At 43.2% G+C, this 18,769-nt stretch overlaps 1 protein-coding gene across 1 annotated transcript in view; it reads left to right on the top strand.

The window, feature by feature from the left end:
• The first annotated feature begins 15,338 nt into the window (after positions 1-15,338).
• The window catches only part of CNTNAP1 (contactin associated protein 1), a 126,250-nt gene continuing 122,819 nt past the window's right edge, over positions 15,339-18,769 (top strand). Inside the window, exon 1 of the mRNA XM_040437639.1 lies at positions 15,339-15,534. Within this exon, the coding sequence (XP_040293573.1) occupies positions 15,471-15,534 (64 nt within the window). The 5' untranslated portion in view covers positions 15,339-15,470. The remainder of the gene's footprint in view (positions 15,535-18,769) is intronic.

Here is an 18,769-nt window from a genome sequence, read left to right on the forward strand (position 1 = left end):
AGAAGAAAGGCTTATTTTTATAAAAGGTCTGATACGTGTCAGATGGTTTGATTTGGAGTTCACTCACACATAGCAGATGAAGTGCAGTTCTAACTGCAAATGTTTTTTGCAGTTTATATGTGGTTGACGTTAAATTAACTTTTTTAACTTTTCAAAACAGCGCAATTTGATGCAATTGCGGCACCTCAACCTCCACAAGAGGTAGATGGCGTAATCTTAGGCTACTTTCACACTTGTGGCAGAGTGATCCGGCAAGCAGTTCCGTCGCCGGAGCTGCCTGCCGGATCAGGCAATCTGCATGCAAACGGACAGCATTTGTAGATCCGGATGCGGATCTACAATCGGATGCGGATGCGGATCCGTCTCACAAATACATTGCAAGAACGGATCCGTCTCTCCGTTTGTCATGCATAATGCATGCGCAGACCAGAAGGATGGATCGGGCATTGCAGTATTTTTAATGCCGGATCAGACACTAATACATTTCAATGTAAATTAATGCTGGATCCGGCATTCCGGCAACTGATCCGGAATTTTGGATGGACATAATACCACAGCATGCTGTGGTATTTCATCTATCCAAAACACTGTTCAGTGACTGAACTGATGACATCCTGATGCATTCTGAACATATTTCTCTCCATTCAGAATGCATAGGGATATGCCTGATCAGTTCTTTTCTGGTATTGAGCCCCTATGACGGAACTCAGTGCCGGAAAAGAAAAACGCTAGTGTGAAAGTACCCTTAGACAAGATCTCTAGACATACACCAAATTCATCACAGTGGGTCATGCTGGATGATAAATTTGGTGCATGGCTAGACACTTTTGGTTGGACTATTGGTTGGCTTATTAGGCCAAGCCACAACCCATTTTCTGTTAAAGCATGTCTTTTAGCGAGCTAGGCACAGTGGATTTTTCTAAAACTAGATACACTAAATTGCACCAAGAATGCACCAAATTGCGGTTTTAGCTGCGGATTTCACCCTTTTCAATAGAAAAGTGAGATCTGTGGTAAAACCGCATCTAATCTGCACCAAAATCTGCAATTAGAAATATTGGATTTTGTTGTGGATATGCTGCAGAAACGCACATATACCAACATGGAAATTTGTGCAGATCTGCGTTCACCTGCACTTGTGTGCAGGTAACCTTAACGTTCTTTTACACGGACTGATAAGCAGGCTGATTATTGGGGATGAATACGTTTGTATAATTGCTTGTTCCCAATAACTGGCCTGTGGAAAAGGTACCAGTGATCACCTGATGAACGAGCAAAAGCTCATTCATCAGATGATCATGTCATTCTGCTGGCACCAAAAATCATTCTATGCAGCAGATATGGCTGTCTAAAGACCGATATGCTGCCCAGGCCATACAGCAGAAGGGATTGCTGCATGTAAATGCATTCCTCATCTCTGATGATTAGGCAATTATTGGTTACAAACCAAATGTTCCCAATAATTGCCTGATCGTCAGTGGAGATGAGAACTGCATTTACATACAGCAATCATCTCCACTGCATGGGACAAGAGATTGTTTGTCCCCATAGAAATTTTATGTTTCTGGGCAGCAGATCACTGTTTGCTGCACAGACAGACACCACCACCTTTTAAACAGGCCAATTATTGGAAAAGAGCATTCATACAAACATCTATCCCCAATAATCGGCCTTATTATCAGTCCATGTAAAAGGACCTTTACTTTGTTATTTAACTTATAGATTAAATTGATTTTCAGTAATGATATAGATCCTTATTATCTGGAATTTTGAGAAATACCAAAACAGAAACTATAATATAATGGTTGGGGCATTAAGATAGTTTGGGGATATGGCAAAGCTATCATCATGGGAAATTTTGAAACAGAAAGTATTTGGCTGTTGGGATAGGAGTGTGATATCCACACTATGGCCCCGGTTTGTAAAGGTTAGGCACTGAAAAGTTTTGAACAGTTACAAGCTGACAATGGTATTCCTCATAGGTAATTTTTACCAATATAATTACCAATTTAGACATGCCTTCATTACTCAGCTTAGAACAATAATTCTAAAACTAGCAATACACTTTAGATGTCTGGCAGGCAAACTTTCTGATTTTGGTGGCGTAGGCTGACCATATAATGTGTAAAGGAACCATTAAATGTCCCCCAAAGGCAGGTGTCAGTGTAGAGAAGGGCCAATCATGTTGGATTTGCAATGGGCCAGGATATGGGTACTTAAAGTTCTGATTTAGTCGTGACGCCAATTGCAGCATGCGCAGGGTACTACCCCAGGGCCCTTCCAAAGTGTTTTAACGCACGTCACAGATTAGGAATGCCAGAGTGGAGTAATAGCCTATAATGTCTCTATAGAGTGGCAATAATTGTGTCAACGGTGTCTTCTACCTGGGTATGGCTGGACTCCTGGCTCACTTGCAATAAATTTGAGTGTAGTGATAGTAGGAGTAATAGAGGAATTTTGCAGCAGAAATGATGTCCAGAACTTTAGATGAAGTTCAAACGTTTCTTTACTGAAGATAACTTGTATCCAAGCAGTATGCAGCCTAAGTCTCTTGGTCCCAGCAGGTTTTAGCAATGATTGGCAGGAAATGAATGCTTCTGCTCTAAATGTGAGCTTGCAGGATAAGTCGTCTGCTTAGTAGCTCTGTAATTGTGACAGGAATTAATCTTCTGCACTTTTCTATAACTTCTGCTTTATGGGAACAGACTAGCTGAGGACGGATGGCTTCTCCTAGGTCTCTCGACTTATCTTTCAGATGGTTTCTCAGGGGATGCTTTCTTCCTGGAACTCTGGAAGTTTTCTGTAGTTTTCTGCTTCTTTTCATCCAGCTGAGGCTGAAGGTGCTCAATCTGGGGATGTTATCAAGTCTCAGCCAAGACAAGATCCTTGCTGTCTTCCCTATGCAGGGGATCTCCTGAACGCTATCACACAGCCTTCCCCAACAGGGGTGAGGCTACACTAACTCTAACTTTCTTCTCCGCCCATGCTGCAGGATGTGGGAACAGCCCACTACTCTCACAGAGGGGGAGCTAAGCTGGAATAATCATTTCCAGCCTAGATATACTAAACTGGGACTAGTACCTGGCCAACGTGTTGCTGCCACCTGCTGGTGAACCTGGAACATTACTTGAACCACTTCACATCCGGACCATTTGCCCCTTTCCTGACCAGGCCTAATTTTGCAAATCTGACATATCTCATTTTATACAAACGCAAAAACACAAATGCAATCGCACTCTGCAACCAGCACTCTGCCCTGCCTCTATGCTGGATGTTGAATGAGGCATTGGTGTACATTTTGGCCAAAGCGTAATAAGCCACTCACCACGTCAAGGTCGCCTCTATGAGTGGTCCCTAACACTAGTTCCTACCTGTTATGGGCCATGATAGCCACACAAAGTCCAGGGAGCGCAGGCACAGCATGCACGCCAGGCACACTCTGCTTTTAACCCCGTCCGGTGCCGTGACAGCTTTCATCGGATCCAGGGATGCAAGTACCAACATGCATCCTGAGCCCACTATGTACTTCTCCTGGAGCCAAATGGCTACTGGTAGGCACTGTAAAAGCAGATTCAGTTTTATACTGACTTTAACCACCTCAGCCCCCAGTGCTTAAACACCCTGAAAGACCAGGCCACTTTTTACACTTCTGACCTACACTACTTTCACCGTTTATTGCTCGGTCATGCAACTTACCACCCAAATGAATTTTACCTCCTTTTCTTCTCACTAATAGAGCTTTCATTTGGTGGTATTTCATTGCTGCTGACATTTTTACTTTTTTTGTTATTAATCGAAATTTAACGATTTTTTTGCAAAAAAATGACATTTTTCACTTTCAGTTGTAAAATTTTGCAAAAAAAACGACATCCATATATAAATTTTGCTCTAAATTTATTGTTCTACATGTCTTTGATAAAAAAAAAATGTTTGGGTAAAAAAAAAATGGTTTGGGTAAAAGTTATAGCGTTTACAAACTATGGTACAAAAATGTGAATTTCCGCTTTTTGAAGCAGCTCTGACTTTCTGAGCACCTGTCATGTTTCCTGAGGTTCTACAATGCCCAGACAGTACAAACACCCCACAAATGACCCCATTTCGGAAAGTACACACCCTAAGGTATTCGCTGATGGGCATAGTGAGTTCATAGAACTTTTTATTTTTTGTCACAAGTTAGCGGAAAATGATGATTTTTTTTTTTTTTTTTTTTTCTTACAAAGTCTCATATTCCACTAACTTGTGACAAAAAATAAAAACTTCCATGAACTCACTATGCCCATCACGAAATACCTTGGGGTCTCTTCTTTCCAAAATGGGGTCACTTGTGGGGTAGTTATACTGCCCTGGCATTCTAGGGGCCCAAATGTGTGGTAAGGAGTTTGAAATCAAATTCTGTAAAAAATGACGAGTGAAATCCGAAAGGTGCTCTTTGGAATGTGGGCCCCTTTGCCCACCTAGGCTGCAAAAAAGTGTCACACATCTGGTATCTCCGTATTCAGTAGAAGTTGGGGAATGTGTTTTGGGGTGTCATTTTACATATACCCATGCTGGGTGAGATAAATATCTTGGTCAAATGCCAACTTTGTATAAAAAAATGGGAAAAGTTGTCTTTTGCCAAGATATTTCTCTCACCCAGCATGGGTATATGTAAAAAGACACCCCAAAACACATTCCCCAACTTCTCCTGAATACGGAGATACCAGATGTGTGACACTTTTTTGCAGCCTAGGTGGGCAAAGGGGCCCATATTCCAAAGAGCACCTTTCGGATTTCACTCGTCATTTTTTACAGAATTTGATTTCAAACTCCTTACCACACATTTGGGCCCCTAAAATACCAGGGCATTATACCTACCCCACAAGTGACCCCATTTTGGAAAGAATAGACCCCAAGGTATTCGCTGATGGGCATAGTGAGTTCATGGAAGTTTTTATTTTTTGTCACAAGTTAGTGGAATATGAGACTTTGTATGAAAAAAAAAAAAAAAAAAAAAAATCATCATTTTCCACTAACTTGTGACAAAAAATAAAAAATTCTAGGAACTCGCCATGCCCCTCACGGAATACCTTGGGGTGTCTTCTTTCCAAAATGGGGTCACTTGTGGGGTAGTTATACTGCCCTGGCATTTTCCAGGGGCCCTAATGTGTGGTAAGTAGGTAAATGACCAGTGAAATCCGAAAGGTGCTCTTTGGAATATGGGCCCCTTTGCCCACCTAGGCTGCAAAAAAGTGCCACACATGTGGTATCTCCGTACTCAGGAGAAGTTGGGGAATGTGTTTTGGGGTGTCTTTTTACATATACCCATGCTGGGTGAGAGAAATATCTTGGCAAAAGACAACTTTTCCCATTTTTTTATACAAAGTTGGCATTTGACCAAGATATTTATCTCACCCAGCATGGGTATATGTAAAATGACACCCCAAAACACATTCTCCACCTTCTCCTGAGTACGGAGATACCAGATGTGTGACACTTTTTTGCAGCCTAGGTGGGCAAAGGGGCCCATATTCCAAAGAGCACCTTTCGGATTTCACTCGTCATTTTTTACAGAATTTGATTTCAAACTCCTTACCACACATTTGGGCCCCTAAAATACCAGGGCATTATACCTACCCCACAAGTGACCCCATTTTGGAAAGAATAGACCCCAAGGTATTCGCTGATGGGCATAGTGAGTTCATGGAAGTTTTTATTTTTTGTCACAAGTTAGTGGAATATGAGACTTTGTATGAAAAAAAAAAAAAAAAAAAAAAAATCATCATTTTCCACTAACTTGTGACAAAAAATAAAAAATTCTAGGAACTCGCCATGCCCCTCACGGAATACCTTGGGGTGTCTTCTTTCCAAAATGGGGTCACTTGTGGGGTAGTTATACTGCCCTGGCATTTTCCAGGGGCCCTAATGTGTGGTAAGTAGGTAAATGACCAGTGAAATCCGAAAGGTGCTCTTTGGAATATGGGCCCCTTTGCCCACCTAGGCTGCAAAAAAGTGTCACACATGTGGTATCTCCGTACTCAGGAGAAGTTGGGGAATGTGTTTTGGGGTGTCTTTTTACATATACCCATGCTGGGTGAGAGAAATATCTTGGCAAAAAACAACTTTTCCCATTTTTTTATACAAAGTTGGCATTTGACCAAGATATTTATCTCACCCAGCATGGGTATATGTAAAATGACACCCCAAAACACATTCCCCAACTTCTCCTGAGTACGGCGATACCAGATGTGTGACACTTTTTTGCAGCCTAGATGCGCAAAGGGGCCCAAATTCCTTTTAGGAGGGCATTTTTAGACATTTGGATACCAGACTTCTTCTCACGCTTTGGGGCCCCTAGAATGCCAGGGCAGTATAAATACCCCACATGTGACCCCATTTTGGAAAGAAGACACCCCAAGGTATTCAATGAGGGGCATGGCGAGTTCATAGAAATTTTTTTTTTTTGGCACAAGTTAGCGGAAATTGATATTTTTTATTTTTTTCTCACAAAGTCTCCCGTTCCGCTAACTTGGGACAAAAATTTCAATCTTTCATGGACTCAATATGCCCCTCACGGAATACCTGGGGGTGTCTTCTTTCCGAAATGGGGTCACATGTGGGGTATTTATACTGCCCTGGCATTCTAGGGGCCCTAAAGCGTGAGAAGAAGTCTGGAATATAAATGTCTAAAAAATTTTACGCATTTGGATTCCGTGAGGGGTATGGTGAGTTCATGTGAGATTTAATTTTTTGTCACAAGTTAGTGGAATATGAGACTTTGTAAGAAAAAAAAAAAATAATTCCGCTAACTTGGGCCAAAAAAATGTCTGAATGGAGCCTTACAGGGGGGTGATCAATGACAGGGGGGTGATCAATGACAGGGGGGTTGATCAATGACAGGGGGTTGATCAATGACAGGGGGGTGATCAATGACAGGGGGGTGATCAATGACAGGGGGGGTGATCAATGACAGGGGGGGTGATCAATGACAGGGGGGGTGATCAATGACAGGGGGGGTGATCAATGACAGGGGGGGTGATCAATGACAGGGGTGGTGATCAATGACAGGGGGGTGATCAATGACAGGGGGGTGATCAATGACAGGGGGGTGATCAATGACAGGGGGGTGATCAGGGAGTCTATATGGGGTGATAACCACAGTCATTGATCACGCCCGTGTAAGGCTTCATTCAGACGTCCGTATGCGTTTTGCGGATCCGATCCATCTATCAGTGGATCCGTAAAAATCATGCGGACGTCTGAATGGAGCTTTACAGGGGGGTGATCAATGACAGGGGGGTAATCAATGACAGGGGGGTGATCAGGGAGTCTATATGGGGTGATCACCACAGTCATTGATCATGCCCCTGTAAGGCTTCATTCAGACGTCCGGATGCGTTTTGCGGATCCGATCCATCTATCAGTGGATCCGTAAAAATCATGCGGACGTCTGAATGGAGCTTTACAGGGGGGTAATCAATGACAGGGGGGTGATCAGGGAGTCTATATGGGGTGATAACCACAGTCATTGATCATGCCCCTGTAAGGCTTCATTCAGACGTCCGGATGCGTTTTGCGGATCCGATCCATCTATCAGTGGATCCGTAAAAATCATGCGGACATCTGAATGGAGCTTTACAGGGGGGTGATCAGGGAGTCTATATGGGGTGATCACCACAGTCATTGATCATGCCCCTGTAAGGCTTCATTCAGACGTCCGGATGCGTTTTGCGGATCCGATCCATCTATCAGTGGATCCGTAAAAATCATGCGGACGTCTGAATGGAGCTTTACAGGGGGGTAATCAATGACAGGGGGGTGATCAATGACAGGGGGGTGATCAGGGAGTCTATATGGGGTGATAACCACAGTCATTGATCATGCCCCTGTAAGGCTTCATTCAGACGTCCGGATGCGTTTTGCGGATCCGATCCATCTATCAGTGGATCCGTAAAAATCATGCGGACATCTGAATGTAGCTTTACAGGGGGTTGATCAATGACAGGGGGGTAATTAATGACAGGGGGGTGATCAGGGAGTCTATATGGGGTGATCAGGGGTGATCAGGGGCTAATAAGGGGTTAATAAGTGACGGGGGGGGTGTAGTGTAGTGTAGTGGTGCTTGGTGCTACTTTACTGAGCTACCTGTGTCCTCTGGTGGTCGATCCAAACAAAGGGGACCACCAGAGGACCGGGTAGCAGGTATATTAGACGCTGTTATCAAAACAGCGTCTAATATACCTGTTAGGGGTTAAAAAAAACACATCTCCAGCCTGCCAGCGAACGATCGCCGCTGGCAGGCTGGAGATCAACTCTCTTACCTTCCGTTCCTGTGAGCGCGCGCGCCTGTGTGCGCGCGTTCACAGGAAATCTCGCGTCTCGCGAGATGACGCGTATATGCGTCCACTCGGAATGAATCAACCACCTCCAGGACGCGTCTGTGCGTACAGCGGTCCGGAGGTGGTTAAAACCAGCCTCCAGGGCAGACTAACTGGTCAGGTGTGCATGACTGCATGGAGATCGCCACGCCTCCAATATATACTACAAAGAAAAAAATGTGGGGGATTCAGTCAGCACAACCCTGTATGCAGGTGCACATCGCTATGGCGAAATAAACATACAAAACGCAAAAACACTAATGCAATCGCACTCTGCAACCAGCACTCTGCCCTGTGTCTATGCTGGATGTTGAATGAGGCATTGGTGTACATTTTGGCCAAAGCGTAATAAGCCACTCACCACGTCAAGGTCGCCTCTATGAGTGGTCCCTAACACTAGTTCCTACCTTTTATGGGCCATGATAGCCACACAAAGTCCAGGGAGCGCAGGCGTGGTGATCTCCATGCAGTCATGCACACCTGACCAGTTAGTCTGCCCTGGAGGCTGGTTTTAAAGTCAGTATAAAACTGAGTCTGCTTTTACAGCACCTACCAGTAGCCATTTGGCTCCAGGAGAAGTACATAGTGGGCTTAGCATGCATGTTGGTACTTGCATCCCTGGATCCGATGAAAGCTGTCACGGCACCGGACGGGGTTAAAAGCAGAGTGTGCCTGGCATGCATGCTGTGCCTGCGCTCCCTGGACTTTGTGTGGCTATCATGGCCCATAACAGGTAGGAACTAGTGTTAGGGACCACTCATAGAGGCGACCTTGACGTGGTGAGTGGCTTATTACGCTTTGGCCAAAATGTACACCAATGCCTCATTCAACATCCAGCATAGAGGCAGGGCAGAGTGCTGGTTGCAGAGTGCGATTGCATTTGTGTTTTTGCGTTTGTATGTGTATTTTTGCCATAGCGATGTGCACCTGCATACAGGGTTGTGCTGACTGAATCCCCCACATATCTAATTTTATGTGGTAATAACTTTGGAACACTTTTACTTATGCAAGCTATTCGGAGATTGTTTTCTCGTGACACATTGTACTTCATGATAGTCATAAATTTGAGTCCATATATTTTACCTTTATTTATGAAAAAAAAATTTAACAAACATTTTGAAAAATTTGCAATTTTCAAAATTTCTATTTCTCTGCTTTTAAAACAGAAAGTAACACCTCATAAAATATTTATTACTTAACATTTCCCATATGTTTACTTTATGTTGGCATCATTTTGGAAATGTAATCTTATTTTTTTTAGGACGTTAGAAGGCTTAGCATTTTAGAAACAATTCTTAAAATTTTTAAGAAAATTGCCAAAACCCACTTTTTAAGGACCAGTTCAGGTCTGAAGTAACTTTGTGGGGCTAATATAGTGGATACCCCCATAAATGACCCCATTGTAGAAACTACACCCCTCAAGTTACTTAAAACTGATTTTACAAACTTTGTTAACCCTTTAGGCGTTCCACAAGAATTAAAGGAAAATGGAGATCAAATTTTTAAATTTCACTTTTTTGGCAGATTTTCCATTATAATCCATTTTTTTCTTTAACACATCGATGGTTGACAGCCAAACAAAACTGAATATTTATTACCCTGTTTCTGCGGTTTACAGAAACACCCCACATGTGGCCATAAACTGCTGTATGGGCACACGGCAGGGCGCAGAAGAAAAGGAGCGCCAGATAGTTTTTGGAAGGCAGATTTTGCTGAACTAGTTTTTAGATGCCATGTCCCATTTGAAGCCCCCCTGATGCACCCTTACAGTAGAAACTCCCAAAAAGTGACCCCATGTTGGAAACTAGGGGATAAGGTGCCAGTTTTATTGGTACTATTTTGGGGTACATATGATTTTTGATCATTCATTATAACACTTCACCTGAGGAGTTAGGTAATGTGAAATTTTTATAGAGTAGATCGTTACGGACGTGGCGATACCTAACATGTATACTTTTTCTTATTTATTTAAGTTTTACACAATAATAGCATTTTTGAAACAAAAGAATTATGTTTTAATGTGTCCATGTTCTGAGAGCTATATTTTATTAAATTTTTTTAGCGATTTTCTTATGTAGAGGCAATTTTTTTTGTGGAATGAGGTGACGGTTTTATTGGTACCATTTTGTGGGACATACACCTTTTTGATCACTTGGTGTTGCACTTTTTGTGATGTAAGGTGACAAAAATGGCTTTTTTTGACACATTTTTTTTTAATGGTGTTCACCCGAGGGGTTAGGTCATGTGATACTTTTATAGAGCTGGTTGTTACGGACACGGCGATACCTAATATGTATACTTTTTTTTTATTTATTTCACTTTAACACAATAATAGTATTTTTGAAACAAAGAAAATGATGTTTTAATGTGTCCATGTTATGAGAGCTATATTAATAAAAAAATTTTTTTAGCGATTTTCTTATGTAGGGGCTCATTTTTTGTGGAATGAGGTGATGGTTTTATTGGTGCCATGTTGTGGGACATACGCTTTTTGTGATGTTAGGTGACAAAAATGGCTTTTTTGACACAGTTTTTATTTTATTTTTTTATGGTGTTTATCGGACTGGGTGGATCATGCGATATATTTATAGAGCCGACCGTGGCAATACGAAATATGTCTATTTTATTAATTTTATTCTATTTTAAAATATATATATTTATTCCTTACTTGGGGAATTTTTTATTTTTACATGTGAAACCTTTTTTATTTTTTATTTTACACTTTGCGTCCCCCATAAGGTCATACAAGACCTCTGGGGGACATTTAACTTCACTTTTTTTCTTCTTTCACTATTGATTTCTCCTGTAACTGGGGCTAACATAGTAGCCCCAGTTACAGGGGAAATACACCCCCCAGAGAGGCTGTACAGCAGAATACTGACCGCCGGGCCGGAACAGGAAGCGCATAGCACTTCCTGCACTGTATACACAGCGCTCGGTGAGCGCTGTGTATACAGCGATCTAGAAGGCAGGGACACCTGGGAACTATCCCTGCCTTCTCTAAGGGTTGCCCTGCTGTCACTGACAGCGGGCAACCCGATCTGCAGCTGCACAATTAGCGTGCAGCTGCGATCTCTGAATGGACGTTCAGAAACGTCGATTCAGAGATAGAAAACCACCTCCCGGACGTTTATAGTCAACATGCCGACGGGAGGTGGTTAACATGGTTTTATATGCACAGTTGTGAAGACATGAGCAAAATCATATCAGATGGCAATATAAAAGCTCTTAACAGATAGTAGCGGGGTAGAGGCGTGTAGTAACATAACTCTGGGGTGTTACAGATTCATGCCTGATCCTTTGTTTCTGGTCAATATAAGCTGCATGTAGAGGATGCTGGTGCAGAGGATGGGAGTGGTAGTTGCCCTGATGGGTTGTTATTGTGTCACGGTGTCCTATCTAAGGCCATCGCTGTCTTTGGGTTTGGTGCAGTGAAAAGGGTGATGATGAAAGGAACCAGGCAGAGATGTCTGAACAAAGAACTTCTTTCTTTACTGAGTACAAAATTACAATTTCTCTTCTCCCAGATGAAAGGTATGGTGGCTGGCAATGCGGCAAAGATGACACTTACTAGCTGATGCGGTCTCTTTCTCTAGATTCCTTTCCCTACAGCTTTACTCAGCAGGTTTCTGACTATACCTGTCCTGAACTCTCGTAATGGTGTCTGAATGTGTTATCCACCACTTCGCAGTTGCTTGGTCACTCTGCTGACCCTCTGTGGCCTAGGACCCTGCATTTGGCCTGGAGCAGTTACCTAGGTGAGCCTCTATGATCCATCTGGTCCTGCCTGCAACCTCACTCCTTGCTTTCCTTTCTAATGCCTCATGCAGACATCCATGTTTCACGGACGTGTGCTGTTCGTGTTCTCCACAGACAGCACACGTCCCTATTCATTTTAATGTGTGTATTCACACATCAGTATTTCAGCACGGTCCGTGGGTCCGTTTCTTTACTACGGATGCATGCTCTATTTTGTCCGTGTTCACGGATTCCTCACGCCCATTATAGTCGATGGGTCCATGAAAAACACGGATGCCATCCGTGTTGCATCCGTGTTTCACGGATCATTAACAAGAGATTCTTTGAAAATTATTTTTCAGCTGTTCAGTGTCAGTGAAACACGGATGCAACACGGACAGCAAAAAATTGACCCACGGACCCAACACGGATCTGTCACAGGAGAAAACACGCATTGAACACGGTCCGTGTTACCACTGATCCAAAACTGACACGGACGTCTGCATGAGGCATAAAACTGACTCTCCCTAGCTCTGTTCCTCCATTGGCAGAAAGTCCGACCAGCCCACTCTTACCAAGAGGGAATGAATGGAATGGTAAGTTCCATTCCTGTTGCCAAACACTGCCAACTGCACCCCATCTGCTGGTGTACAAAGTGTGGTGGACGCAAGACAACTTAACATGAATATTATAAAGCATTACATTACAAACCAATTGTAGTACCCCCAGGTTTGAGGTGCTACATCTTCCAGCAGCTTTCTCCCAATCTTCCACTCATAATTCATGTATGCTTGGCCAAGTACAGGAGTGCAGTTGATACACATAACTGGGCTCTTCCTGAAACTGGGGATCCTGACAGTTTAACCCCTTACATACTTCTGTCAATAGTGAACAAGGCAAAGGTAACCTTGGCCTCCTTGCAACGCAATTGAGGGTTGTCTGGAGTTTTTTCATTGGGTCTAACAATGGACTTTGGGTCTACCATCCATGACAACATATTAGGCCCTGACAAAGAGCAATTCTTTGTCCTTTATATCTCTACCATTGCCCCTAATTTCCCTTCATTTCCAAACAAGACCTTCTTATTTTATCTTTTCCAGCATGGGTACAGTGTCCCATAAAGATGTTGCATGCACAATCTTAGGCACTTATACAACAGATTTAAAACTTAAAGTGGTTGTCCAAGGTATTATTATTTTTTCAAAGGCAGAGAAGCTATTACCGTAATAAAGCAAGTTATACTTACCGTCCCAAACCTCCTTCTATTCCAGTGCCACCATTTCATCCTCCTCACCGGGCTTTGTTTGATCAGACTCAGGAGTCTGATGTCGTATTGTAAGATGGAGAAACAGCCACTGATTCTTGAATGCTGTTTCTGAGACTGTCATTCCGTTTTTCTGCCACAAGAGGCTGCTGTTTCCCCACACAGCAAAGTTACTGCCGGATCTAGATATGCAAAACAGATGATGACTCATGCTGATGACTCAGGCTGCTGTGTGCCAGACAGAGCAGGAAATGGTGACATGAGGAGACATGCTTGTGCAGAGGCTGTATACGGGATCCAGGGCCATTCTCAGGTCTGTGGGACTTAGAGCGGTCAAAGTCACTGTCAGAAGTGACTGATGCCTGTCAGCAATGCAGATGTTGTCAAGGAAGAAAGGATTGGTTTCCGGAAGGTCAGTTGGACCGTGGAACGTGGTTACAGACCCTGTGAGGCCTCATGGTGGATGGAAGGACTTGCGAGTTGGTGTAAGTCCACATCGGATAAGGACCAGGCCAGGGTCAGCGATCCAGAAGGCTTCCCAGAGAGAGAGAGAGAGAGAGAGGACCGGGTCCCGGAAGGCTGGAAGAGCCGTGGAACGGTTGGAGCTACCCGGAGAGGTGAAGTTGCTCAGCTTGGAGAAGAATTAGTCCGCCATTTTGTGAGCTGCATGAGAGAACCGTGTGGATCCGGATTCTGTTCGCAGGACGAGTATCGACGTCAGGAAGCTGATCAGAACAGAGGGTCAGAGTACATGTTCTGCAGGGTCACATGTTGTGGCAGGGACTTGCTGTCTGTCTGGAGCAACCAATAAACATAGGACATACCCAGGTCAGTGACTTAGCAGCACGGTTATTGACTTGTAGGCTCTGCCGTGTGCGCCAGCGGTCAGGTCCGTTACCCTGTGGCACAGTATCGACTTGCGGGCTCTGCTGTGTATGCCGCTTTGGGTACAGTTTTTCATTTGGGCTGGTACCGTGACTCTGAGCCTGGGGTATAGGGTATTCTGGACACTCCACTGTTGCTACACTACAAGGCCACTCCAGCGTCCAGGCTGGGAGTACTCAGGGCACATGAACAGTGTCATTTGGGGGCAAGAGAAAGGAATGTGAGGTGTTTATTGTATTTGATATATATGTGATATATACTCTCTGTAACCACGGTTGTCATTACTGTTAATACTACTGTTTATCCCCCTGTTCAGTAAAGTTACTGTTTTTGCATCAGGAGCTGGTGTCTGTGTCGCTTTCCTTATTCCATGACTTTGCTGTATCCTGGGGGTCCCTCCCCAGTTCACGGTCTTACAGTATACCGCCACGTCACTGCTTCAGTCAAACACATGAAGTCATGTTACAGCGGCAGGGTGGAATGGAGGGGGTCAAGATAATAAGTATAATTATTTTATATTCTAATAGCTTCCCTTCCTCTTTTTTTTTGTATTAATTCGAACAACCCCTTCAAATTTTTTAAATAAGAATTACTTATTGAGCATCAATTACTTTTGGGAGCTAGCGCATTTATAAATGGAACGTAAAACTGTTCTAACTTTATAATGTAGCCATGCCTACTTTCCTATGCAGGACCAAATGGCATAATCTGCTGATTTGTTCCCATTTTCATGCTAAGTTCCTATTTAAGCCGATTTAACACAGTCAGTGTTTGATCAGTGATTTCTATCAGTGATAGTGAGCAAAAACCAGATGTGGGGTGAAAAACAAAGAACGGGTGCAAATCCTTCCACTTCTCATTTTGGCTTACTATCACTGATGGAAACCACTGATAAAACACTGACTATGTGAAAGGTGCTTTGGTTATACATACATCTTTATAGCATGAGTTCATAAAGCTACAAGTAAATTGCCCATAACAAATATGTCTTCCGTCTGGCTTCATTGGTAGGCTGTCATGTGATCTCCTCTCCCAGCCTTGCTAGGATGCCCTGTGTGAGTGTGGGAATGATAGACTAAGCAGTCTTGGCTCTGCCCTGCTACGATGCTTCAGTACGGAGGAAGCTGATCCTCCCTCCTGTATCCCAGCTTAATGCATCTTTAGAAGCCTCTGGACCAGCTCATGTCTAAAGCTGCACGCTTCTAAATTACCAGAGGGAAAAGAAAATCATGTCTCCATTATTATTACTCACATGGGTTGCTGCGCTTCAGCAAGGACATCTGACCCTGGCAGGTAAGTGGAGGATTTAGCAATGACTTTTTGAAACTTAAATGTATTATGTTGGATATTTAAGAGAGTGAGCTGGCATGATGGCTTCATAAAGTTGTGATCTGCAATGCAGTGCTGGGAGCACATGCAGGCACACCAAACTCTGCCCTGCATTGCAGTACTCCTGATCCCATGCACCATCCTTCTTTGGTCATGCCTTTACAACACTGGCATCCTTGTCAAAAACCTTGCAGGCTGTCCGCCTGGCTCTATACAGTCTGCCGGTCACAATATGCCCAAATATTGACTCTGTCAAGTTTATATACTTACACCCTGGAGCAAAAAAAAAATTTTTTTTATTTTTTTTGGGAATGTCCTAAATCCTCAGTTCTGGTGACTTCTAAAAGCACAATATCTGATTGTTTTTTTGGGGGGGTTTCCTACACGAGTGTTCGGAGCCAGATCTGCAATCGCTGCTTTATCTGTGGGTGTTTTTTTTTGTTGGGTCCTATCCAAGAATCAGAGAAATCACATCACAATTCTTAATATGTATTTAAAGGCGGCTGTGAAAAAATACATTGCTAAGCAACCAGAGCGGTTCTGATCACAGTTATCAGTACAAGTAATTAATTTTAACTATGCTAAATGTTAGTGAGGCGTCTGATTTACATTTTATGTTGTTTTTTTTTTGTTTGTTTTTATTTCAAGGGAGGTTAACTTTTACTTATTTTGCACACATATGCTTTCTTAGGCAATGAAGGATGGGCTATGGCTTGAGTCAGAAAAGGGTTAACGGACCATGATGCAGAACTTTATTCCATATGACCTCACTGCAGTACTGTAACCACCCTGCCCTGCACATCTCAGCTCTCGGTGATCAGTCGGGCTTTTAATTATTTTTTACGAACTGCATTCAATGCCTTTGACTATAACCTTGTCTGTGTGTTCAGAGGGAGGTCAGGTTGTCATTCACTGGGAAAAGGACACCGTTTGGGTGTGATGTACGCTGGAGGGATTTTGCAGAATAGACTTGAAGAAATTTAACAAAATTTGTATGGAAAGAAAACTTTGTGATCTTTATATAGTGATTAGTGGCACAGAAGCTTGGGAATACCTCCCTTTCAAGCTCAATTAATTGACTTGACATGGAAATTATATATTTTTTCTGCTTTCCTCCAAGTTCCGTGACAGAGGATTTCATGTGACTAGGCCATTCATTTTAACCCTTTCCTATCTGCTGCCTTACATGTACAGCGAAAGTCAAGACTATAAAGATGGCGTCTGCTGACGAGCTGAGCAAGCGCCATACCTGGCTGGTTTCTGCTGCCTTACACAGCAGCCACCTGGAGGAAAAGTCTGTGATTGGTGACTGCAATGGTAATTCATTGCAGTCTATGGGAAAAGCAATGAAATGATCAAATGTTAAAGTCCTCTAGGGGAACTTAAAAAAAGTGAAACAAAGTTTTTCCGATATATAAAAATACATATTAATAATAAAACAAACAACAACAACAACAACAAAATATCATAGGCATTGGTGTGTCCCAAAACACCCTTGCTATTAAAATATAAATGTATTTATCCCGTACGGCGGATGCTGTAACAGAAAAAAATATTTAATAAAAAAATTATCTAAAAGTCATACATACCCCAAAATGCGCCCTCACACAGCTCCATAGATGTAAATATAAAAAAGTTCTGTGGTCAGAATATGACAAATGCCCAAAAAAATTATAAATTTTTTTTTTCAAGTATTAAACTAATACTGTATAAATGTGGTATCGCTGTAATATTACTGAACCAGAGAATGAAGGCAATATTTCAGTTATACCACATAAAGAATGCAGGAAAAATGAAATCTATAAAACTGTGGCGGAATTCCTTTTTTTCCCCCCAGTTCCACCCCATTTGGATTTTTTCCACTACATAGTATGCAAAAAAAAGTCCATGTACATCTGTGTGATTAAAGAAATAAAAAAGTCATGTCTCTGGGAAGGCAGGTAGTAAAAACGGAAAATCACTTGGTCACGAAGGAGCTAAACTAACATTCTTCTCTCTTGCTATGTCACCTTTGAATAGTGTAGACTTGCAGGCAAGGTTAAAGGGGTTCTGCAGAGGATAGATTATCGGTTTAAAAAAAACTGCAGAAACCCTTTAAATCAGTCTCCAGCCTAAAAAGAAAACGTAAAGGGGTTGTCTGAGTAATTTTTTTTGTTCTTTGTATGTTTCTAACTAATCAAATGTAAAGGCTTTACCATGCACTTACTGCATGTGCAGCTGCTGCTTTCTCAGATTTCACTGAGGGTCACATGACCTGTGATGTCAGCTTCTCTCCCTGCTCTGATGATGTTTCATGCATAAGCCTGACAGAGCAGATATGAGTCTGTACACCAGATACAAATGCTGGGCACAGGAGCTGACAGACTAGAGTTCTGCAGAGCATTGCACAAGCACAGGTAGGGGGAATATCCTGTGTGTATCAGCAGTGTCATTGTACAGCTGGGACTTGTAGTCTTACACATAAAACATGCTGCTGAGTCTCCCAGCAGACAGACATGTCACTAAGGGCAGCACTTGGTTTGGTCCAGTCCATGCACTTACAGTAAGTCAGTGGCCTAGAACGTGGTGCCCTAACCAGTCGTCCTGCAGCCCAGCTCCTTGTAAAATTACCATTCTCAGGTCTGCAGGAGGAGAAGTTTGCTATGCACCAAACAGGAGATGTGGAAATGTCCCCTAGCCTATGCAGCTCTGTTGCTTCAGCTGCACAGACAGAACATAAAATTAACAAGGGTGGAGCTGGGCAGTCCAGAACGTAGCTTGAGTTGAAAGCTGGGCATCCATATTAGGCCCCATGCACATGGCCGCTGCCAGGCCGTGGCCATATTGCGGCCCACAAACAGCGGGTCCGCAATATGCGGGCACTGGCCGTGTGCTCCCTGCATCACAGATGCAATCCGGAGCTGCTGTGCAGAACGGAGGCACGGAACCCCACGGAAGCACTATGGAGTGCTTCCGTGGGGTTTCTCTCCATGCCTCCGCACAGCAAAAAAATACAACATGTTCTATTTTTTTGGGGTGCGCATGGATCACGGACCCATTCAAGTTGAACGGGTCTCGATCCGTCCCGGCCGCCGCACGGACGTTGCCTGTGTATTGGGGACCGCAAATTGCTGTCCCCAATGCACGGAACGGCCGCACAACGGCCGTGTGCATAAAGCCTTAGAATAATTTGGCCAAGCCCACTAATTTCGGATCTTAT

Source organism: Bufo bufo, chromosome 6 (assembly GCF_905171765.1).
Source record: "Bufo bufo chromosome 6, aBufBuf1.1, whole genome shotgun sequence".
Taxonomy (NCBI): domain Eukaryota; kingdom Metazoa; phylum Chordata; class Amphibia; order Anura; family Bufonidae; genus Bufo; species Bufo bufo.